The 26,314-nt window shown below is 35.5% G+C and overlaps 1 protein-coding gene across 6 annotated transcripts in view; it reads right to left on the bottom strand.

Annotated features, from left to right (window-relative positions):
* PHTF2 (putative homeodomain transcription factor 2) overlaps nt 1-26,314 on the bottom strand; it is a gene marked incomplete at both ends in the record, with an annotated part of 116,736 nt that overhangs the window by 41,946 nt on the left and 48,476 nt on the right. For all 6 annotated transcript variants that reach the window (XM_080701028.1, XM_080701030.1, XM_080701029.1 and 3 more), the window contains 5 exons: nt 977-1,163; nt 14,945-15,109; nt 16,481-16,646; nt 19,353-19,511; nt 20,693-20,762. In XM_080701028.1, the coding sequence (XP_080557154.1) occupies nt 977-1,163; nt 14,945-15,109; nt 16,481-16,646; nt 19,353-19,511; nt 20,693-20,762 (747 nt within the window). The remainder of the gene's footprint in view (nt 1-976; nt 1,164-14,944; nt 15,110-16,480; nt 16,647-19,352; nt 19,512-20,692; nt 20,763-26,314) is intronic.

Here is a 26,314-nt window from a genome sequence, read left to right as displayed (position 1 = left end):
ACATTGACAGGTGATGGAGTAAAGAAAACATTCACACAAAAAATATCATTCAGCCACGAGAAAGAATAAAACACTGCCACTTGCAGCAACACAGATGAATCCGAGAACATTTGCACTAAGTGAAATAAGTCAGGCAAAGAAAAAGCAAGTAAGACACATTCTTATTTATAGACACATTTAGAAAGTGGACCTTGTCCAAGTGTAGAAGAATGGTTACTAAGGCCTGGAGAAGGGGGAAAAAAGAGGCAAAGTAGGGGAGAAAGGATGGCTAAGGGCACAGGGGTATGGGTGGGGAAGAGGAATAACTTCTCATTCTCTATAGCAGAGAGTCACTGTCAACTGAATATTTCAAAATAGAGTAGAAAGCACTGTGAATGTCCCACAAAGAAATTATAGAAATTTGAAGTGACAGATATGCCAGTTACCCTGATGTGTCATTACAAATTCTATACATGTACTGAAAAGTCACACGTTGTCCCATAAATATGTATAATTACTATGTGACAAATAAAATAAAAAATATAATTTAAAATAAAAATTTTCAGATTAAATATAAAACAAATATTAACACCAGAGGCAATAAATGTAGCAGAAACAAGGCATTTTCTTATAGAGAACATGAAACAAAAGTCAATGTCCTCATTCGGGTTTTAAAATAATTTAGATGTTGAATCTAATATAAATTCTTATACACATATGGAAAGTGGAAAAGATAAGGTAAAATTTAAGAAGCATCAACTATAAATTATAAGGTACCTTTAACATTTTGAAAAATTCAAGCTATCAACTAATTCAGAAGGTACCAAGTTATAATCATAATATTTATCTGATTTTCAGCTTCATCAGTATTACTTATACAGTCTCACAGAATCAATTCCAGGGAAACATTTAATTCAAGGGCAATTACTGTGTCTAAGTCATTTCATATAGTTAATGTAAAACCACACAAGTGAACTATTTCAGAAATGACACCTACTTTGCTGGGTACATTCCTCAGCGTTGCTGTGGTCCAGGCCGTCTCTTCTGGCTGAAGAGTTTCACATGGAGGCTCAGTGATTTGTACTCCATCTTCACTGCTTTTAACAGTCTTTTTCCCATCAAGGGATACATAGCCATTGTCAGTCTCAGTTGATTTATCAATTGAATTCTTTGATTTCTTTGATCTAAAAAGAAAAATACATAGAAGCATGTTATATGAACACTGAAGCTTTCTTTAAAAGTTACTGATAAAAAACGGGTTACTGATATAAATTGGGATCAGTTGATAACTACATTAATTATTTCTTAGAGTTTTAATGGCTACTCTTATATTTTACCATAACTTAAAAAGCTATGTCAGAAAAAAATAAACATATAAAGTCCTAGTTCAGCTTATTACAGGTTTTACAGTCATACAAATAGTAATTCTAAGTGATATGGTCTTATTTATCAAACCATTCTTAGTGAAAATAAAACTAACTGGCCTTTTTGAGCAAAATCTGGAATCAAAATTTTATATATTTTATGATGATTATAACATATTTTAAAGTTTTATTTTAAAAACTATCTTAATAATTACCAGGTTAACCTGCAATTAGTGGTTTAACTTAGATTACCTACTCTAGTTTATTCCAATACTTCATCCTTAGTATACATATGTAAATATCTCTGATAAATTCATTTAAATATACAATTCATTTTATGATTTATTTTTTCACTTAGGTTTATTATTTATTTTTGTGATATTAGAGATTGAACCCAGGAGCATTCTACCTTTGAATTACACCCTTTGCCTAATTTTATTTTTTATTTTGCTAAGGGTCTTGCTAAGTTAATGATGGTCTCACTAAATTGCTAAGACTGGTTTTGAACTTGCAATACTCCTGTCTCAGCCTCCCAAGTACTGGTATTGTAAGTGTGTGCCACCAGACCCAGCACCTTTTGTAACAAAAACATATAAAAAAGAAAAAAAACTTTCAATAAGGCTTCTAATAATGGAACAAGTGAAAATGAAGAACATAAAGAAAATAAAGAAGTAACTTCTTTCACCCAGTAAAATACTCTCTGGAAAAAATATTAGTAGCCATAAAGCTTATAAATCTAAAAAGCCAGAACTGAAGATCATTCTATAGGAATAAGAGTTTCCTCAATATATAAAATATAACAAGAAACAAACCAGTTTTTAATAATACACAAATGTCTGAGATGCCTGCTTCAGAGAAAATAGTGGGTAAAAGAATGGCTATCTAGAAGAAATGATTAGTAGAACAGAAATCTCCTACAAAATTAAAATGTGTTCAACACAGAGTAAGTCTATCATAAAACATTATTTAAAAGCAATTATATTATATGTATGGTGTGTGTGTGTGTGTGTGTGTGTGTGTGTGTGTGTGTGTGTGTGTGTGTTTACTAGAGATTGAAGGACTACTAGAGATTGAATCCAGGGGCATTTTACCTCCAAGTTACACTCCAGCCTTTTTTTATTGTTTTGAAACAGGGTCTTGCTAAGATTGCTGAGAGTCTCCTATATTGCTGAGGTTGTCATTGAACCTGTGATCTTCCTGTCTCAGCCTCCAAAATACTGGGATTATAGGCATGTACCCCCATGGTTTAAAAGTAATTATATTTATTTGCTTGATTTTTTCATATTTTTATTAATTTATTTTTTAATTTTTATGTGGATCATATTGAAAACTGCATACATTCAGACTGTGTTTGGTTCCCTCTCCCAAAAAGTAATTATATTTAAATAAATCCACTTGAATTTTCCTCCAAGTATAAGGTTTTTTTTGTTTTTTGTTTTTGTTTGTTTGTTTGTTTATTTATTATTTTTTTTTTTGGTGGTACTGGGGTTTCTGGAAACCCTTCCTCCAGGCTACATTCCCAGGCCTATTTTTTATATTTTTATTTGGAAACAGGGTCTCTTAAGCCAGCAAGGCTGGCTTCGAACCTGCGCGATCCTTCTGTCTCCGCCTCCCAAGTGCAGGGATTACAAGTGTGCACCACCACACCCGGCTAAGTATAAGTCTTCAAGAAAGGAAAAATAAAATTAGTACATTGCTTTCATGTAGAGCAAAACATAAAATTTTTTGAAAATATACACTACTCAGTTCTACTGAAATCTGTATTTTAAAACTGAAAAGTATCTAACACCTTACCTATTCTAAATGCTTATTTGGAAAACATGGAGTCAGTAGGACAAAGAGGTCCAAGTGACTTAAGACCATACAGCCAGTTAGAAGCAAAGCTGGCACTGGACTAGTCCTTCTGACGATGAAGTAATTACATTCTCCATATTTGGGAAACTGCCAGTTAGGATTTCTTCTTAACATATTTATCAAAACATAGAAAGTTTCTGTCTTATGGAAACAGGATGCTCTCTTTCTGCCCTTCTTCCTCAGGCCTCCTAATGGGGACAGACAGACCATACTGCCCATGTGCTCCATAGGGCTTTGATGCCTTTGAGTAATTCCGATTGGAAGCCCAATCTCCTGAACTTTTCCTTTCTATAGGATCCTCTCAGGAAGAGACCAAGAGAACAATAAACCACAGAATAAATATCATGTAAAAGTGGCAGAGAAAGGGAAGAAAATGGATTATAGAAAAGCCAGGAATAGATGGGGACAGAAAGGCACAGAGGAAACTTGTGACCTTCTCTGTTTTGGGAAGAAACTAATAGAAACACCAGTTAATGAGCCCTTTACCTCTGAACAACATGGAAATGTGAGAAAAAATAAAGAAGTGAAGTTACTTGATATCTTAAAAATGTCTGAAACTCGAAAATAAAAAAGAATATGCTAAATAAGTTATTTATGAAGATTCATGAAAATAAGACTATGCTGGGAAGGGAAGGGAAGTGGAGGAAATCAGATTTAAAAAAGGAATGAAAATGTTGGTAGAATTATTAATCAGACAGAACATGCAAGAAAGGAAATTTATTTGAGAAGAAAGATGAACCATCCTGAAGAAAATTAGGAGGCAGTTAAAAACATAAGTCTGCAGCCAGTAGTCAAAAGTGGAAATAGTGGCTAAACATTTGGGGAACATACAGAGCAAACCAAAACTTTATATATATAAAAAAGATCATTAAGTTAAAGAACTTTTCTAAAGAGAATATACTCTTCATATAATCTTTCCTTACCAGAACAGGGTAAAGAATGTCAACCAGGGGAGAGGGTACTAGCAGCACCCCTCCACATGATACCTTTCACCTACCACTCACCACTCCCCTGCCTTATCTCTGCTTCTTTCTAATCTTTAAGTGATTTCTCCTCAGAGTACACATAATGCTTTCAGGAGACATGAACAGTAAGTTACTAAGCTATAGTAACTATTTGATGCTTCTCATGAACCAAATACAGGTAAGTTATAAAAAGCAAACTTCAGAGGCAAAAGAATACACTTGATAGAACTATCACCCTCAGAGTTTACAAAGTAGCTCAAAAATACAAAGGGAGGCAGTCAGATGCTTGAGGGAGGAAGATCAGTGAACCAGGACAGCAAAGGCAGCCCCGTGACAGTCAATACAGCCAGTGTGGGTACAACGTGAGAGCACAGGAATGGCTGGACAAGCCTAAGAGATAGGCTACATATGGAAGATTCATTGAATAAGGAAATGTACTGAAAATAATGAAAATCAGATTTTTCACTGATCAAGAAGATATAACTAGAAAAAAGGCAGAGTGAACCCTGTAGTTCATTCAATATTCATATTGGAGCTATCATTGCAAATTCATGGTTAACATAAATAAATATGTAGACAGGTATAAAACTATAACTACTTTACATATTATGGTATGTATGTGTATATATATATATACACACATACACACACACACACACACATATATACACACACAATAGATAGGTACAGAAATAAATGTAAAGGGAAAACACACACACACACACACACACACACACACACACACACACACACACACTTTCTAGCTCTGTCCACTGAAAAAGCCTGGGGACAGCAATACCCCAATAGCAAAGAGTACATCTTGTCCCCAGATTTTGGGTTCTATGTAACATTCTCCTTGAAGAAATGGCTGATTTCAGGGCTGAGGAATGGAAGTATAAATTGAACCTCAGAATTTTGTTGTATTAGAAAGTAAAGGCTCAAAGAATAACAGTAACATGTCAAAAAGACTAGAAAACTGCTCAAAGGAACTCCACTGGCCAAAATCACTGAAATGAATAATGATAATGATGAATAATAATGATAGATGAATAATAATGAATCCTTAGCTGGGCATACACCTGCAATCCCAGTACTTAGGAGGCTGAGTCAAGAGAATTGTAGGTTCAAGGCCAACACATGGTAACTTAGTGAGATCCTGTTTCAAAATAATACATAAAGTAGGGCTGGGGATGTAGCTCAGAAGTAAAACATCCCTGGGTTCAATCCCCAGAACTATAAGAATAAATAGATATCCTTGAGTAAATAAGAGAAAGCTTTCCTTAAAGTAAAATACCAACTAATTAATGTAGAAGAAATGATAGACTTAGAAAATCACCACTTGAAAACCATTATAATAATTCAGGTCAGAACTGTTAAAGGATACTCAAACAAGAAGATAAAAAGGGGAATAAAAATGGGTCACTTTCATAACCTTTTGGTATCTCACAGTATTTTTTGGTTATAAAAATAATAAAATTATGCTTGAAGAAATCTAGTAAATATCATCTTAATCTAAGTGATTTAATGTAAATATTCTAGTAATAGAACAAATCCACATTTTTGGCACCTGAGAAGATGCAATGAGTTAAACAAAGAAACTATAATATTGCTGTCAAAAATTCATAAATTGGTTTAACCACAAAAAATGTGTTAATAAATATTTAACAACCAGCTCTCCAGGAAAAAAAGGCCTTTGTTTATTTCCTGATATCTATGGTATAAAAATTCTACCATCAGCTGGGCATGGTGGTGCATGGTTATAATCCCCACGCTTGGGAGGCTGAGACAGAAAGATCACGCAGGTTCGAAGCCAGCCTCAGCTGGCTTAAGAGACCCGGTTTCCAAATAAAATATAAAATAGGTCCGGGAGTGTAGTCCAGAGGTAGAAGGCCCCTGGGTTCCATCCCCAGTACCACAAAAAAAAAAAAAAAAAAAAAAAAATTCTACCATCAGCCGGGCATGATGGTCCATGCTTATAATCCCCACGCTTGGAAGGCTGACATAGGAGGATCGCACAGGTTCAAAGCCAGCCTCAGCTACTTAGTGAGGCTCTCAACAACTTAGTGAGACCCTGTTTCTAACAAAATATAAAAATAGGCCTGGGAGTGTAGCCCAGAAGTAGAAGGCCCCTGGGTTCCATCCCCAGGAGCACCCAAAAATAAAAAACAAATAAAGAAAGATTTAAAAAAGGGCTGGAGTGTAACTCAGAAGTAGCATGCATACCCCTGGGGTTCCATCCCCAGTGCTGGAAAAAAAAATTCTACATTGGCCAATTTCAGGTACCCATACTATGGAGCAGAGCTTGGGCAAAGATTATATATATATATATATATATATATATATATATATATATATATAGAGAGAGAGAGAGAGAGAGAGAGAGAGAGAGAGAGTGAGTCAGCTCTCACAAGTCATTTGGAATCAGACCCAGCATACTTACTAGCACAAACTCAACCTAAGGGACATTCTACAAAGTAGGTGCTCTGAATCTTAAAAAAAAAGATATGTAAAGAACATAAAATTTTAGGGAATACTGAGGATCTGTTCCAGACTGAAGGAGACTAGAGAAACATGACCACTGGATATGGTTATGATTCCAAATTAGAGTCTTTTATTTTAACAGAAATTAATAGGGATAGTTAGCAGGGGTTTTTTTTGTTTTGTTTTGTTTTTTTGCGGGTTTGGGGATGGAACCCAGGGGCATTTGACCTCTGAGCTACACCCTCTGCCCTATTTTTTGTTCTTTATGCTTGAAACAGGGTCTCACTAAGTTGCAGAGGGCCTCACTAAGTAGCTGAGGCTGTCCGCGAACCGTGATCCTCCAGTCTCAGCCTCCTGAATGCTGGGATTACAAGCGTGCGCCACCACGCCCAGCTGGTTAGCAGATTTTTAACAAGACACTTGGATGAAGGATGCATGGGAATTCTTTGTGTTGTTTTTTAATTTTCCTGTACATTTGAAATTCTAAAAATAAAACTAAAGCAGGCATGGTGGCGCACGCTTATAATCCCAGCGCTTGGGAGGCTGAGACAGGAGGGAGGATCACACAGGTTTGAAGCCAGCCTCAGCTACTTAGTGAGGCTCTCAGCAACTTAGTGAGACTCTGTTTCCAAATAAAGTATAAAATAGGTCTGGGAGTATAGTCCAGAGGTAGAAAAGCCCCTGGATTCCACCCCCGGTACCACATAAATAAATACATAAATAAATAAATAAATAAATACTACATAATTTAAAAAGTACAAATGAATTTGTCACCTGATTAGGGCATTCAGAAAATGCTAGAAGAAGAAATGGTAGAAGAGCTTAATTTCAATTACTGCTGGTAAAGAGACTCAAAACCTGTCGTTGCTCCAGGCCAGGTTTAATTTTACCATTGGTTTCTATACCTGATATTGCCATTAATAAATCAAAATTAAAAACTTAAAAAATATTTCTCTGAGAAACACAAGTTACCAAGAGTTTCAGGTTTAAGTAATTCCTCCTGTTCTTTTGTTTGAGAGAGTAAAAATACAAAGAAAAAGTAGTGGGAGCGTACGATTTATTTAAGTAAAATTTCACTTAGAATTTTTTTTTTTTTTTTTTTTTTGGTGGTTGTGGTACTAATGATTGAATCTAGAGACCTTCTGTCTCTGAGCTACACTCCCAGCCCTATTTTTTTTTTTTCTTGGTGGTACTGGGGTTCCTGGAAACCCTTCTACCTCAGGGCTACACTCCCAGACCTATTTTATATTTTTATTTGGAAACAGGGTCTCTTAAGCCATCAATGCTGGCTTCGAACCTGCTGTATCCTCCTGTCTCTGCCTCCCAAGCGCTGGGATTACAAGCATGCACCACCACGCCTGGCTCCCAGCCCTATTTTTAAAATTCAAACAGGGTAACTAAGTTGCAGAGGACCTGGCTAAGTAGCTGAGGCTGGCCATGAACCTGTGACCTTCTTGTCTCAGCCTTCCAAGAACTAGGATTACAAGCATGAGCCACCATGCTCAGCATAGCATATTTTTAAAGGGGAAGCTACTTGTAGTTAAGTCAACCATTAAATGTATGAAAATAAACTGAAGCAAGATACATGAATTTTTACTTTAAAATAGATATATATCCAAATTACCATTCCTTGCCAAAAACTGAAAGTGAAGTAGGAAGAAATTGGCATTAGAGATTACAGTACTATGCTATAGAAATGGTACCTTTTAGTATTATCTACATACACATATACAAATCTACCTTCTGATACACTTAAAGCATATAATATATGCATTAAAAAAACATAGTCAATGTTTTCTCTGATCAACCCAAAAGCCATAAGTCACAGGAATCTGAGAAGTTAGGAGCATCTTAAAAACAGTAGACATACTGATTTTACTTATCCTATGATGGAAGCACTATTTCCTAGACATATAGAGTACATATTTCTGCAAAGCCCCAGCAAAGAAAGAATTTCCTGTCAAAAGCTGTTTTCAGAGCAACATACTGGGGGCAGGGCATAAAAGGGAGGAGGAGAATGGAATGAATGGTGCTGAGACTGAGGAGGGGCACTGCAGAGCTGCAACGGCAATGCTGCACCTTGTCCTGAGTGCAACCTCTGAGGAGTTACCCAGGTACTCAATCCAGGTAGAGTGGCATGAGATCTAGCATGCCAGCAAGCCTCTTTTCTGAGTGGAAAGAGACACCCTGTCACCTGAGAAGCATGCAGAATGTGATCCAACAACAAGTGCTTCTGAATGGAGGGATCTGGAGCTTGACACTACAGCACAGACAGAAGAAGCTCCGATCAGTTGAAAGAAGCACTGGTATAAGAGTCAAGACCACTTAGTTCTACTGTTATTAGGTGATTCTATAGTGGTATGCAGAAAAAAATAAGATGAAATCAGTGAAAAGTGTTTTGGTATCACAAACATTATAGCAAATTTGACCAGATTTATTGGTTTGACCATGACTTCACTTCTGGATTTTGAAAAGATGCTATTGAATTAAGCATTAACAATAATGGTGAAACAGTTAACCTTAGTCAGAAGATAGCTCAGTCAGAACCTCAGCTTAATGTAAATCTGACATTTTAGTACAAACCAAGGAAATTTCATATTTAAGACCACAAGAAAATGTGCAATTTCTGTTAAGCTCTTTAAAATAATAAAAATTCATTATGTTCACATTTTCTACTCAGAATCCTTAAGATTTTGGAAGATATTAGAAACTCAAGTTTGTGCTTTTTTAGTATCTTTTCCAACTCTATCCTTCTATGATTCTTAGAGGAAAATTATTTCATATTTAATTCTGTCTTGAATATTAAAGAAACTTGTAGAGGGAACTAAAGGCTTCCCTAGGAACAACTATCCATCTTGAGGAAGAAGGGCTTTGATGAAGGCTCAGCCACCCAGCCCTAGCCATTCACCTGGGCAATCACCCATCATAAGGCTGCCACTCTCCTCAGCCCTGTCTTTGCTGCTCCCCTCCGAGTCCCTGACCTCTTAAATTTAGCTTATGCTTCTATTCGGGAAAAGAAAGAAAGAAAGAAAGAAAGAAAGAAAGAAAGAAAGAAAGAAAGAAAGAAAGAAAGAAAGAAAGAAAGAAAGAAAGGAAGGAAGGAAGGAAGGAAGGAAGGAAGGAAGGAAGGAAGGAAGGAAGGATAGATAGATGTCTTTATCGAGAATAACCAGATTTCCAAGAACCATCCTTTTTGTAAGAACACTACATTATCCAACCTATTGTTTAAATTCACTTTCCAGATTCCCCCAAAATAGTTAGCCTTCTTGATTCTCCTTGACAGAGATAGCTATACCTATGCCCTTCTTGGTCTAAGAATACTCTATACTTACAATACTGTATTTTGATGAATTGATTATATGTGATTCTTCTTTAGTAGTTTATCAGCTTTATTGTTGTATTATAGCATGTAACATAATGCCTGGCCTATGGCAGATATTTTAAAATATTTTTACTAATAAAAAAAGCCAGCAATAACTTATAAATTGGATTTTTAATATAAAACATTTACTGAGAAACAACGTATGATTTAATTGTCGTGGTCAAGAAAGATTTCAGTTTTATAACTACCCTACCACTTCAAGTTTTAGACAGTATAATCTATATGGAAATTCCTTTCTAAAATAATCATACTTGACATTCAAGAAAGAGTAATTCTATGTCAAAGCTGCTCTTGGGAGAAAATGGCATTTAAAAATATTTGTGGTATAATCACCTTAATTCATTTGTGAAATAAATGATGATTTAGTCTTTTCTGAAAAAGTACAAGCATATATATAATTTATACCATAAATAATTCATAGAACTGGATGTTTTCCACATTAAAAATGTAAATAAAAAAGTTAGTTCAGCCAAGTATGGTGCATGTCTATAATCCCAGTACTTGGTAGGCTGATAGGGTTATTGCAGGTTAAAGACAGCCTCAGCAACATAGTAAGACCTTAGTAACCTAGCAAGACTATGTTTCAAATAAAAAATAAATGGGGCTAGAGATGAAACATTGAGGTAGAATGTCCCGGGCTCCATCCCCAGTACCACCTTAAAAAAATATATTAATGCAACTCTTTTTTGTGTGTGGTGCAATGGATAGAACACAGAGGAGCATTCTGAGCTACTTGCTATCTTGTAAAATCTCAAATGTATTCCATTAAATATAAAACTAGTGTTTCTGTATTAAAACACTTGTCAGGTATTTGAAGACACTCATAGCATTCCATTCTGCCATGGGGAAAAAAAATTAAAGTCTGGAAGTATTTGCTAATAATCTCAAAAATATTCAGAAGTATATAAATAAAAACTAAGGATCATCCTTTTAGTATTCAAAGCCATTAGGAAGCTGCTGAATGGAAAGATAACAGTAGCAGGCAACTCTGTCCCAGAACACGGTATGAAATTTCTAATCTTGCTTTCACTTCCTCAAGGTTAGGTAGTAGAGAAGCAAAATGCATAAAGTCTCAGATGCAAGAAAATGACACAAAAGCCAACATATAATCATCACTTTTTTGTGGTGCTATGCATATACCTCGATTAAATGCAAATATAGCCACTCAAAGACATTTGGGCTCTTATGTTTCCCTAGATGTTTTCTACCACACATAAATTTGGGAGAAGTCTAGTAAATTAGATTCATTTGCAGTACCTGTGATCTTTCTAAGACCAGTCCAACTCTAAAATTAATTGTTCTAGGAAATTTACTGAGCTATTTGTTGCAGCCATATGCCTTCTTAAAAATCTAGGATTTAAGCCAGATGTGGTGGTGCATGCTTTTAATCCCAGTATTTAAGAGGCTGAGACAGGAGGGTTGCAGGTTCTCAGCCAGCCTCAGCAACTTGTGAGGCCCTCTGCAACTTAAGTGAGACCCTGTTTGAAAATAAAGAATAAAATAGGGCTAGAGATATAGCTCGGAGATAGAATGCCCCTAGATTCAATCTAGGGGCATTCAAAAATAAATAAATAAATAAAAAACAACAACAACAACAAAAAAAAACTCTCTCTCTCTCTCTCTCTCTCTCTCTCTCTCTCTCTCTCTCTCCCTCCCTCCCTCCCTCCCTCCCTCCCTCCCTCTCTCCCATATATACTGATGCTTAAGTTCTCTCCTTCCTTGTCTATAGAAGGGAACAGCACATCATCCAGTTTATAGCTTAAATGACTCAACTATGTAAACTAGTCAGTAAAAGCCAAATTTTAATCCTTGTACCAAAAACTCCTGATGAGAACGAATGCCAGTTTAACCTATATTATGTGCTATGCTCCATTATGTGAAGAAAATCAATGTATTAAATCTTTAACTTTCACTTTAATGTTAAGAAAAATAAGTATAGAGGCTGAATAGGACAGAAATCTTTTCTCTTTTCCCCTCACTGCAAAGTTGGGATCTAACCCAGAACTCTGCCCTCACTAGGCAAGTGCTTTACCACTGAACTATACCCCAAAGCCCTGAAAGAAGATTTTAATGGTACAGTCAGGGATATGGACTAAAATGCAGTCTAGTTGTATTCTTGTATTTGTCTCTAATTCAGCTATCTGAATACTAAAATAAAAGATAAATTTATTTTACTTTCTTTTTCTTTTCTTTTCTTTTTTTTTTTTTTTGTGTGTGTATGGTACTGGGGGTAAGACTCAGAGCCTTGTACCCCCATCCCAATTTTATTTCTTATTTAAAAACAGGGTCTTGCTAGGTTAATGAGAGTCTGACTACTTGCTGAGGCTGTCCTCGAACCTGTAATCATCCTGTCTCAGCCTCCCAAGTACTGGGGTTATAGGCATGAGCCACCATATCCAGCTTTACTTTCTCTACTTTGAAAATAATAATAATAATTCCTATTTGCTGATCTGTTTTTCAACAATATCTAGCTGAATTATGAAACATGTATTTATTGAATAGATATACAACTAAGATATAACTTTTCCCTTTCAATCTTTTCAATAGAAATGATAATTATGTTAAGATACTAATTCCCCAAAATTAAAGCACTAAGTCTTAGAAACTGTGATTGATTTCTACATCTTTTTTTTGTTTTTTTTTTTTTTTGGCAGTACTGGGGATGGAACCCAGGGGCATTCTACCTCTGGGCTATAAACCCAGCCCTAGATTTTTTTAATTATTATTATTACTCCTTATTTTGAAACAGGGTCTCACTAAGTTGCAAAGGGCCTCCTGTCTCAGCCTCCTGAATGCTGGGATTACAAGTGTGTGCCACCATGCCTGGCTTCTACATGTTTTTAAATTGATACTTTCTTGTGTTTTTTTTTTTCAGGTTTATAAAGTTTTTTTTTTTGTAGTAACTTCTACTTTTTCAAATGAGAAATATTATGCCTTCTCTTAAAAAGTTTTATCTTTTTAAGAATATAATATATTCAGACAATAACACCTTTCCAATGTATAAGTAGAGGATTTAAAAACAGTGGTTTCATCCTAACATCCAGAAAACCACCAAGATACTATATACAAAATTAGACATTTGTGTTTCAAAACAAAAAAAATAAAATAAAAAGGGCTGAAGGTATAGCTTGGAGGTCAAATACCTCTTGGTTCAATCCCCTGTACCATCACCAAAAAAAAAAAAAAAAAAAAAAGACTAAAGAAGAGAGTGATAGAGAATCCAAGCCAAGCTGAAAAACAAAAACATATCATCTTGCCAGGTGTGGTACATGCTTGTCATCTCTGTACTTGGGAGGCTAAGACATCAGGGGTTTAAAGCCAACCTCAGCAATTTACCAAGATCCTGTCTCAAAATAAAAAGGAAACCCGGCATGGTAGCACACACTTGTAATCCCAGACACTTGGGAGGCTGAGACGGAGGATCATAGGTTCAAGTAGTGAAACTCTCATCAACCTAGCAAGACTCTGTTTCAAAATAAAAATAAAAAAGGACTGAAGGTGTAGCTCAAAGGTAGAAGGCCCCTGGGTTCAGTCCTCAGTATATCATCAATATCATAAAGGGCTGAAAGTGTAGCTTAGAGATGGAATGCTCCTAGTTCAATCCCCACTAGAAAATTACATATATATATATATATATATATATATATATATACATATATATATATATATATGTATGTTTATGTGTATGTATAAATATATAAATATATATATACACACACACATTTATAATTATGTATAATCTCTGGAAGAACAGGTGTTTGGAATTTCAACTTAATGCTATGTTACTGCAAACTATTAAATTCTGGAACTTTCTCCTAAAAATTACAATCAGTAGAAATATGCCCAAGGTATAATTTTTAGTTGTATAAGGCATGATAAACTTTATCATAAGAGCACAGTCATAAATTGAGAAAACAATAATTTTAGTGAAGCAGTTAACAAGGCATAAGAAAAGTTATTTGCAATATCCCTTTTCTTGGTTTAATGCCTCTCATTACCCACTCACTATTTCAAAAGCTTTCTTATTTTTTCACATTATATGCATATATAAACTATTAACATAACCCTTAATTGTTTTTAATTAAGTTTTCTAAATAGTAAGTTTGAGTTTAAAATTTTGAAGTCTGCTATTATGTGTAAATATTTTCCTATTTGGTAAATCTTTGTTGATGGTACAAACTATACAAACACCCAGAGTATGAACATAGTACAGTATATATGTGATTTTAAAAAAAAAATTTTTTTTGTAGTGCTAAGGACTGAACCCAGGGGCATTCTACCTCTGAGCCACACTTATTTATTTATTTATTTATTTATTTATTTATTTATTTATTTATTTTTGAGACTCCTGAGGCTGCTTTTGAACCTGTGATTCTCCCAGGGGCATTCTACCTCTGAGCCACACCTATTTATTTATTTATTTATTTATTTATTTATTTAATTTATTTTTGAGACTCCTGAGGCTGGTTTTGAACCTGTGATTCTCCTGTTTTAGCTTCCCAAGTACTGGGATTATAGGTGTGCACCACCACACCTGGCTCATATTTGCTTTTAAATTAAAATGCGTATATACTTATTGCAGATAATTTTGGATAACTGGAGTAGGAACCTAGAAGAGAAAATTTCACATAACTCACGACATATTAAAGCCAATTTTAACTTATAATGCTGATGAAGATAACTAGTCAACTAAACATACTTTGCTAGTATATATTCATTCTCAAATAATTTACACATAACCCAAAGAAAATGTTAGAGACTCTAATTTTCCATTACTTATATCGCAGTAATTTATTATAACAAAATCCACAATGAGGTTTCCATATTTAAAGTCATTAATATTCATTATTTGAGGCTAAAATGCCAGAAAAGGGATAGTAAAGCTCTACCGAGAGATAAAGACTAGGTTAAATACAAACCCTGATAAAAAGAAAGCAGCATGCCAGAGATCTCTGAAGACAGTGCCCACGCTGTACGAGGTGCCTGCACTGTGGTTCTGAACTGCGCCCTCCTGAGTGTTATCTGTGGTACTAGAGCCATCTCCTTCCCTATGTACTTCCAAATGCGCTGCTTTTCTTAATTTCCTTCATCAGAAGAGATTAAGGGTGAAAAGTAGTTTCAAAATTTAAACAGCCATTTACTAAGTAGTACATTCATTTAAAAAAACATAAACACAGCAGCTTTAATACATAATATGGTCATACATAATATGAACAATTTAATTCAAATATCATTCATGGTACATATTCGATATAAACTTCTATAAATATTAAAGCATTGTTTCTTGCTTAGATTGACAGATCAGTGGCAGAAGGTTGTAAGGATCACAATGGACAGATATTTACAAATCAAACAGGGAAGCATTTATTTCCTATTTGAATGTCACTTATCTGCAGATTAAAAAAAAAGAAAATTCAGATTGGGGAGAATTATAATCTGATTATAATACTATTATTATCAACAAAGCTATGTAATATAAGCATTATTTTTTTGTACTAGGGGTTGAATCCAGGGGCATTCTATCTCTGAACTATACTCCTAGCCTTTTTTAATTTTTATTTTAAAACAGGGTCTTGTTAAATTTCGAAGGTGGCCTCAAACCTGCAATCATCCTGACTCAGTCTCCCAAGTACTATAGATTACAGGTGTTTGCCACCATGCTCAACAGATATTATCTTTTAAAAAATGATATGGGGTTAAATATCTATACCCCAAAATTACAAATATCACAATCCTTCTTTTTTTGTTGTACTATAGATTGAATTCAGGGATATTCTACCTATGAACTATACCCCCAGCCCTATTTTTTATTCTTCATTTTGAAACAGAGTCTCACTAAGTTGTGGAGTTCCTCACTAAGTAGTTGAGGCTGGCTGCAAACCTGAGATCCTCCTGCCTCAGCCTCCCAAGTGCTGAGATTACAAGTATGAGCCACCATGCTCATCTCAAAAATTATAATCTCTTATCCATGATATTCAAGAGAGGAATTCCTACAAAAGATCACTAGAATAGAATTCCATGTGCTTTCTGGTCTGTGAGACTTGCTATATTTATGTAATCAAGGGTAATATTAAACAACTTCAGCATTTAATAGAGTACAACTAAATATTTTCTTGGCTCTTATTTTTTTGCCAAGGTATCTTAGAAATACAAAATTTTCTAGGTAGTGGGAATTAGTAGCAATTCCAGTTTATCTTCCCAATACTGGTATTAGGTGACAAAAAATGAGTTACAAAAAAAGAAACAAACAAAAACAAAAAACAGAGGCATGGAGTGTCAAAATGGTCTTGAAGCAAATACAGAAAATAGATCACTTGGTAATTAATCCTGAAGGCCAGTGCTTTATTTGAAAGAGCAACATAACATTTTATTCTATAAAGGTAAGAGTAGTCAAGAATAGTCCTGGATTCAAATTACAGAAATCTACAAAAAGAACACTTGTCAACAGACACTACCTTCTTCTTTTACCGCCTGCACTTAGAGGAGGTTTGGGTGTTCTTGTTGAAACAATCTGGCAGTGCACAGTTCCCAAGAGCAGCATCAGCCATATTGGCCCGATCACTTCTGTCAGAGGTATGCTATGTGGGCTAGAAGTGGAACAGAATAATACTACCGCAGCAACTACAAAAAGGGAAAAAATATATTTAATTACAGATATGATAGCCATTTCTTCAAAACTTTTAAAATTACTGTACTTCTTTCTAGATTCTTTTTGTTATATTTAAATGAATTTTAAATGTGATTCCACACATGCTCTTTTATTATAGCCTGTTATTCATTATATCATAGAGTATTATACTCTATATGCCTAACCGTGGTATTTAGAAATACACTCTTAGAACAAGATAACATTCAACATAGTCTCTAAAGTAACACACTTAACACTGCAATGAAAACTAAATGCATTCGAATCCATGAGCACTCTAGGTTAGATCAGAGGCAATCAAAAGAACCAACCACACTAACCTCAAATCCATTTATTTCTTTGTTTTGTAAATAAGGAAGTGTGAAATAAGGTTATAATATAAAAGCCTGTTAATGGATGTCTATGTACTTAATATTAATAGCACAGATTTACTTGGTCATATTTTTCAGGGAAACCACTAGACACCCACCAATGCTAACTACTACCACATGAAGAAGAAACCTTGATTTGTCTGCTCCACATCCCTTAGACTTTCCAGACATAAACTCTATCACTTGGGAGTTTCCCTTTTTATCTGTTAATAAAACAGTCTTATTTCTTCCACATTAGGCATAGACTAGATTTTCCACAGTTTTAGTAACTCGGCACAGAAATTGATTTTTTAAAAAATAGGCAGATGGCTTAACCAGGGCCAATAAGAATCTTCTTTAGAGATTAATTAAGGTATTAAAGGCCATCATTCTCTTGGATCACAAATACTAAGGACTATGGAAATCTGAAACTGCCAGGGACAATTTTAGTTATCACCCAGAAGTGGGTGTATGCAAAAGAAATGCATATCGTTGTATTCACAGGTAAAATGTCATGACGTATATAACCTAAACAAAATAGATTGAATACTCTCTTTAATAAAATATTTAACCTATAAAGTTATGAAAACTATTCCTAGAAAATGGTAAGAATAAATATAAAACTGCCATATAATGCATTAACAGAAAAAAAATATTTTAAAGCAATTATAAAGTTGTAATACACTTAATTTCATATAGCCATTAGAAAATAATTTAAGGAAAGTTTCATAAATAATTATGTTTACCTCAGCATTAGTTATAATAAAAAGAAAGCAAATAGCTTAATTGCCAAATATTGATGTTCAGTGAGATTATTTTCTAATAATTTTAAATTATATGTATAGACTGATATTTCTTATGACATTAGGAAATAATTTATATAAGGTACTTTCAACCACATAAATATCTTACAAAATAAACTGAAAGGTGAGATTACATGTAACTTTGTCTTTACTTCTGTATCTTCCAAATTTTCTGCTATGAACATATCTTTAATAAAACACATATGTGTTTTTTTAGCTTTTTCTATATCTTTCAAATTTCTGCCATGCACACATATCTTTAATAAAAAAAAATAAAACAGGGCTAGCCCTTGTCAAGCATGTGTGAGGCCCTAGGTTCATCCCCCAACACCACCAACACAACAACAATAAAGAAAAAATATGTTGGGCATGGTGCTGCACGCTTGTAATCTCAGTACTTGAGAGGCTAAAATAGGAGGATTACAATTTTGCGGTCAGCCTCAGCTACTTAGTGAGACCCTGTTTCAAAATAAAGAATAAAAAATAGGGCTGGGGGTGTAGCTTGGAGGTAGAATGCCCCTGGGTCCAATCCCTGGTACCACAAACATACATATACATCTTAGTAACAACAATCACAAAATCCTTGTAGTCCACTCTCCCTTTCATATATATGATACATATGCTAGCTTAGAAGAAACTATTTTGAGTCTATAATTTTTTATCATATTTTCATTTATTTAAAATATATTTCCTGTATAGAGCTGGTAAACATGTAAATAATCATTCAGAACTAAAATAATTTTGTTAAAGTAACACATTTAAAAAGACTGAAAAAACATCAAATGAACTACAGTAACTGTTTTCCAACGTGATGGAATGTGGTTTGCCTCCTCATTCATCTCTAAACACTCTACTGTCTTCTCCAGACCATGTTCTATACTGCTGCTCTGGCCACTGTGTTGGGAGGCGGTGTAACAGCGGCTCACGTGCGACACTTAGGTCAGAATGCTAAAACTTGAACCTGGGCTCTACTGCACTTGTGACCCTGTGGCTCTGGATCTTCGGATATTTCAGATTCCACATCTACAAAGCTGGGCAGAATAACAAACCCATACCTCACTGGGTTGATGTGAAAATTAAGTGAGAAGCTGAGAAAGCACTTAGAAGAGTGCATTGTATATACAATTTCAATACAGAATGAGGATAGCTCAGATCATGGTGGAAAAGGTACAGAAAATAAACCATGCTTTCAACAGGAAAAATAAACCTGAATAGATTATATTTTTAAAGATTGTTATATATGTAATGTATAGTGGATGAAGAAGGTTTTCTTCTAATTTTAAGAAATCTGCTCAAATTCTACTTTTCTGTAGCCATCCACAAGTTTAAATTTTGTAAAAACATATTGAAAAATAACTGCTTTGTTTCCACAAACATTTTAAATACCAAATTAGTTTGCTGTCTTATTAACATATCGATACTTCATAGTCAGAATTAACATATGTTTTAGAACAAAGCCTTAGTAACCCTAAAAAATATAATATGCTAAATACTGAAAGCACACTACATTTTCATCACTTAATTATACCTTGAAGAAGATAAAGGACAAGAAGCCAGGAAAAGATGACCTTTGATGTGACTTGTAACCACCACCGGAAGAAAAAGGGAAAAAATACAACTCGGACAATTCCCTTTCTAGTGAGAGAAGTCCAAGGACTTTCAGGCTTTGCCTTAGCAAATGCAGACCCTGAAAATAAAATAAAACACAATGAAAGTCATTTATTATTCTTCAATTTCCCTACAGAGAAAATATCAATGTTCAAAGAATAATACATATGTAATTTTATTCTATACTATGTTATGAGTGAGAAACATCTACTTGGGGGTAGTAGCCACTTTAAAAAACATTCTTCAGCAGGGTGTGGTGGTGCACGCTCATAATCCCAGTACTTGGGAGGCTGAGACAGGAGGATCACAGGTTTGAAGCCAGCCTCAGCAGCTTAGTGAGGTTCTCAGCAACTTAGTGAGAACTTGTTTCCAAATAAAATATAAAATATGTCTGGGGATGTATTTCGGAGGTAGAAGGCATCTGGGTTCCATCCCCAGTACCACAAAAAAATTAAAAATAAAAAACATTTTTCATGCCATCACATTAATTCAGATACTCTGAAAAGCAGTATTAATTGAAATAACAGTATATCTCCCACATATTTTGTAAGTATAAGTCAGTATTCAAATGTATATTCCAGTTGAGAATTACAAATCATTTTAATATTTATAACAAAAACCTTTATTTTGCTAAGCAAATATTAACCACCACTCTTTTATACTTATTTCTTAGAATGACTGATTTTTTGGGGGGCCACTGGGGATTGAACTCCAGCTCTTCTCACTAAGTTACTGAGGCTGGCCTTGAACCAGTGATCCTCCTTCTCAGCCTCCCAAGTACTGGGATTACAGGCATATACCACCATGGCCAGTTTGGAATAATCTTTAATAGGAAGAAAAACTATTCAATTGTGTTCATTTGATTGACTGATTTTGTTGTTTTACCATTCTTCTTTTTTATGTTATTCCTGTTCTCATATAGGATCATATTGCTTTTACTCAAGTAAATGTACAGATCTAATGTATTTTTACTTTTTTCTTAAAAGTCAAAGTCTCCTTGTATTAAGCCAGGCGTGGTGGTGCACGCTTGTAAACCTACCGTTTGGGAGGCTGAGACAGGGAAATTGCAGTTCGAGGACAGCCTCAGCTACTACTTAGTGAGGCCCTTTGCAACTCAGTGAGACCCTGTTTCAAAATAAAAAATAAAAAATAGGGCTGGAGGTGTAGCTTGGAGGTAGAATGCCCCTGGGTTCCATCCCCAGTACCCCCCACACACACACACACCTCCTTGTATTAAGCAATTATTTACAAAAGACTCACCTCTCACAAGATCAACATCTATGAGGTCTGGTTTCACATGTGCTGTTTTCTTTGGTTTATTCCTTAACCCCTGTAATATATTAAAAGCAGTATTGGAATTGAACATATATAGCAGAAAAGAATCAACCCTTAAATATTTCAATTTAAAATAAAATTTTTTAGTAACAACAAAAATATACATTATGCATTGGTTACAAATGAAACATAATTAGAGTATTGTAATAAATTTCATTACTTTCCATAGAATATGTTTAGGGATGTATATAACATGCAAAGAAAGCCCTTCTATTACTAACAATAAAATTCTAACACAAAGATTATCATTACACCAAGCGAATTTATGTGTACAACCTAGGTGATCCAAGGCTGGCTTTAGGAGAATGTTGAGGCTGCATCAGGGAGCAGCAGGCTCAAAGGCCCTCAAGATGTGATGCTGAGGCATTGCTGCAGAAAGCAGTAGTCACAGAGCTGAGAACCAGACAGAGAAGCAAACTTCTCAGATGTTAGCATTTATATGTTTGTGGGGGGATAATAAATCAGCTGAGTCCCAAAGAAGATTAAATACATCACAGGTTTGCCCCTGTATTCACATGCCAACTGCTGATCAGCCCACAATGTCACCTCATCACCTTAGAACTCAGATACTATGACCAGAAAGAGAAGGCAGTGTTTGTTAATTGAATTCATTTATACTTGAAATTATTAAATACTACGATTAAATTTCTGCCCTTGATATAACAAATGGGAGGAAGAGGTCAAAATTATTAGAAAAAAGAATATGGAAAAATAAATTACATGATTACTTAAGAATAATATCTTAAGAATTGGAAGAAAATTGGCTGAACTCAGTAGACAAGAGCTAAGATATTACACATTAGATGATTTTTAAATTATTCATTTAATTATAGTAAATCCTTTCTTTAGTCCTAATTCAATTAACAAAGACCCCTCTAAAGTTAAAATCAGATTAAAAACTGTTTAAAATATCTAAAACGGCCGGGCGTGGTGGCGCACGCTTGTAATCCCCGTGCTTGGGAGGCGGAGACTGGAGGATCGCGCAGTTTCGAAGCCAGCCGCACTGGCATAAGAGACCCTGTTTCAAAAAATATAAAAAAATAGGTCTGGGAGTGTAGCCTGGAGGTAGAAGGGCTTCCAGGAACCCCAGTACCACAAAAACACACACACACACACACACATATATATATATATGGCATGGTGGCACATGCTTGTAATCCTAGTACTTGGGAGGCTGAGACTGGAAGATCACAGGTTCAAGGACAGACTTAGCAATTTAGTGAGGCTATCAGCAACCTAGTGAGAGTCTGTTTCCAAATAAGAAAAGTAAAATAAAATAAAACAAAAGGGCAGCATTTGAGATCAGAATTAACTGAGATACCCAGACTAAAATGTACCCTGAAATTAAGATGCAACTAACCTCAATACCTTCTGTTAATCTGAAGTTACAAATTACCCCAAGATCCTTGAACAAAAAAGAAGAAAGGGTCAGGTTTAAAGATCTAATAATAAATAGATAGCTGACTCTCATATTCTTATTTTGTATTTGCAAATACACTATTATTTGTACCCCTACATCCATATTCTCGGTGCTTTAGCACATATTTACAGGAATGTGTGGGGTGAGAAAAAACACACCTGACACACACATCCCCAAGTAAGGCCACACAAGGTGATACGCTGCCTTCTTGCTCCAGCTCTCGTTACTATAAACAAGTGTTCTTGTCTTCAACATTTGTCTTTTTTATTGGAAAAATTTGTTGCTTAAAATGACTCCCAAACATAGTATTTCAGGGCTAGCTAATGATCATTCCTAAGTGCAATAAGGTCTTAAAGAAAACATGTCAGATAACCCCAATTTAGACATGAGTTATAGTGTTACAAGTTTATTGTTAATGAAGAACAACAATATACACTAAGGTATATTTAAACAGAAACAGATAAAAAAAAAGTTATGGGGTTTTTGTTTGTTTGTTTTTTTGGTGGTACTGGGGATGGAACCCAGGGGCCCTCTACCTCCAGGCTACACTCCCAGCCCTTTTTTATATTTTATTTGGAAACAGGGTCTCACTAAGTTGCTGAGAGCCTCACTAAGTAGCTGAGGCTGGTTTCAAACCTATGCGATCCTCCTGTCTCAGTCTCCCAAGCGTGGGGATTACAGGTGTGTGCCACCACGCCTGGCTAAAAGTTATGTTTTAATCAGATGACAAAAGTGTTGTGATCAAAGACTCACAGGTACCTAACTATTTCCCCTAGCAGCAATGGTTCAACATTCACTAATCCAGTGCATTTGGAACTTCCTAGACTATACCTACCATGAATAACGAGGGTCAACTGTATCTGTACTTCATTGCCACTACAGAGTAACTGTTAGATGATAAATCATTCCCTAAATTTTATAAAGTTGGAAAAGCAATTCTACTAATATATAAATTCAAACACAATTTCATTAATAAAGCACTATTTTGATCTGCTATGAAGTTTTTTATAATGGAATTTTACCTTTATTAGTGTCATAAATGTGTTTTTCTCTAACAAGTTGAAAATAATCATTACTGACTGTGTTTCCTGACTAATCTGTAAAACTTTTTTTTTAATGTGGAACTGGGGATTGAACCAAGGACATTCTACCCCCAATCCACCCAACCCAACCCACATACACATACAAACATTAGCTCTGTTTCATTTTATTTATTTTTTTTATTATTTTTGGGGGGGTGGTACTGGGGGTGGAGCCCTGAGGCTTTCTACCTCCAGGCTATACTCCCAGGCCTATTTTCTATTTTATTTGGAAACAGGGTCTCACTAAGTTGCTGAGAGCCTCACTAAGTAGCTGGAGCTGGCTTTGAACCTGTGCGATCCTCCTGTCTCAGCCTCCCGAGTGCTGGGATTACAAGCATGTGCCACTACACCCGGCTTATTTATTTTTTTGAGACAGGATCTCCCTAAGTTGCTGAGGACCTGGATAAATTGCTTAGGCTGGCCCTGAACCTGTGATTCTTCTGTTCAGCCTCCCAAGTACTGGAGATTATAGGTGTGCGTAACCACGTTTACCTTAAACATAAAATTTTTACTCTTGAAAGAACTAAAAACCCCATATAAGAAAAAAAAAGAGAATAGTCTTCATCTTTATTAACTATTTTTTTTCAACATACGAATTCTACTTAACCTTGTGTATATGTGGTTCATTTTCTACTTTGTATTCTATTAAAACCTATTTATTTTTTAGCTGTAATGGAAAGCCACACCATTACTGTCAGTTTCGATAAAACTCCCCTTCAAAGCAGCCTAAGAGAATATTTAAAAGGATTTTAAAAAAGAAAAACTAAAGATGGGCATGATGGCATATGCCTGTAATCCCAGTACTTGGGAGACTGAGACAGGAGGATTGTGCAGATTTGAAGCCAGCCTCAGCTACTTAGTGAGGCTTTCAGCAACTTGGTGAGACCCTATTTCCAAATAAAATATATAACAGGTCTGGGAGTGCAGTCCAGAGGTAGACGGCCCCTGGGTTCCATCCTCAGTACCACAAAAAAAAAAAAAAAGAAAGAAAGAAAGAAAGAAAGAAAGAAAGAAAGAAAGAAAGAAAGAAAGAAAGAAAGAAAGGAAAAGACTAAAAACTTCTATTGACAAATTTAACACTGGTAATTTCAGTCACAAAAATGGAAGATATTAGCATCAAGACGTGAGCATCAAAAAACATGGTTTCAATTAAGTATATTCTTTAAGGTAGAAAGTTTAAATTGGTTTAGGGTAAACTACATTCATATAAACTAGCAGAACTTTCAGTATTAACTATAATCATGGACTTTCACAAAGTTTAAGTAAACAAAAAAGAGAGAAACTAAGTTTTTGAAAAAAGAATGAAAATTTTTATTCATTTATGCACAAACTAGAACGGAGGAGCAAGCAGTTACTGTAAATAATCTGCAAGAATAAAAATATTTTTAAATATGCATATAAACTTTTATAACATATTCCCATAGTACAATGATTAAAACAGTATAAAATTCTATACTTCTTAAAAAATCTCTAAGTACACAGATAACACTGAGCCAAAAAATGAACAGGGCTGTTTGACTTTACAAAGTGCTTCTGTTCAAAATCAACACTTCCTGTGCAAGGAACAATTGTTAATGCTTAGATCCCATTAAGGACGTAAATATTAGTTTCAGTTTTTGGAAACCCTGCTTAGTTCCCCAACTCTTTTTCTCTATAATGACTTCATAAGCTTTTCATTGAAACTTTAAGAGTCTAGTAGGCACTATTGGGTATAGTGGCACACACCTGCAATATCAGAACTTGGGAAGCTGAGACAAGCGGATTGCAGGTTTGAGGCCAGCCTCAGCCACACCCTCAAGCAACTTAGTGAGACCGTGTTTCAAAATAAAAAGTAAAAAGGAGCCGGGCGTGGTGGCACATGCTTGTAATCCCAGCATTGGGGAGGCTGAGACTGAAGGATCATGGTTCAAGGACAGCCTCAGCTACTTAGTGAGACCCTCTGTAACTTGGTGAGACCCTGTTTCAAAATAAAAAGTAAAAAGGGCTGAGGTGGAGCTAGAATTCCCCTGGGTTCAATCTCTAGTACCAAAAGGGGGAAGGGGCCTGCATTTTTTGGTGTGCTTTTTAATTGGCATATAGATAGATAGATAGATAGATAGATAGTATTTATGGGGTATTATATGATGTTTCAATGCATGTATACAATACATAATGCTTGAGTCAGGGTACACATGTTTAATTCCTCAAAATAACATTTCTTTCAGGTGAAAACACTCAAAATCCTTTCTTCTAGTTTTTAAAGATACACAGTACATCATCACCTTAGTAACTCTCCAATGCAAGAGCACACCAGAACGCCTCACTGCTGTGTGTAACTTACTGCTCAGTCATCAAGCTTCCCAGCCTCTCTCCAGACCCAGGTCACCACCATCCTCCTCTCCACTCCTGTGAGATCAGCTCTTTCAGATTCCACAATGAGTAAGATCCTGTGGTACCTGCATTTCTGTGCCTGACTTTTTTTTTTTTTTTGGCAGTACTGGGGATGGAACCCAGGGGCATTCTACCTCACCCCAGCCCTATTTTTTATTCTTTTTCAAACAAGGTCTCGCTGAGTTGCAAAGGACCTAGGTAGCTGAGGTTGTCCTCGAACTATGATCCTCCCATCTCAGCCTTCCAAATGCTGGGATTACAAGAGCACCACGCCCAGCTCCTGACTTTCTTCATTTCACATATGATCTCTACTTCCACTCCTATTGTTGTGATTGATGGTATATCTTCCGTTTTAGGACTGAAAGTGCTCACAAGTGCACACGTGTGTGTGTGTGTGTGTGTGTGTGTGTGTGTGTGCGCGCGCGCGCGCGCGTGTGTGTACCACATTTTCTTTTCCTACTCATCTGCTGATGGACAGACACTTGGGTTCTCAATTTTTCTGCCACTGCGAACGGGGCTGCAATGAATACACAAGTGCAGCTGTCTCTTCAACACACTGATTTCAGGTCCTTTCGATAGATACCCAGCAGTGGGATTGCCGGATCACACATACCTTGGTTGGTTTTAACTGCCTGAGGAACTTCCCAACTGTTTTCCATAGCGGCTATAGTAATT

Source organism: Muscardinus avellanarius, assembly GCF_963383645.1.
Source record: "Muscardinus avellanarius genome assembly, chromosome: 9".
NCBI classification, from domain to species: Eukaryota; Metazoa; Chordata; class Mammalia; order Rodentia; family Gliridae; genus Muscardinus; species Muscardinus avellanarius.
The sequence above is the reverse complement of the archived record's forward strand: the minus strand, read 5'-3'. Positions and strand labels throughout refer to the sequence as shown.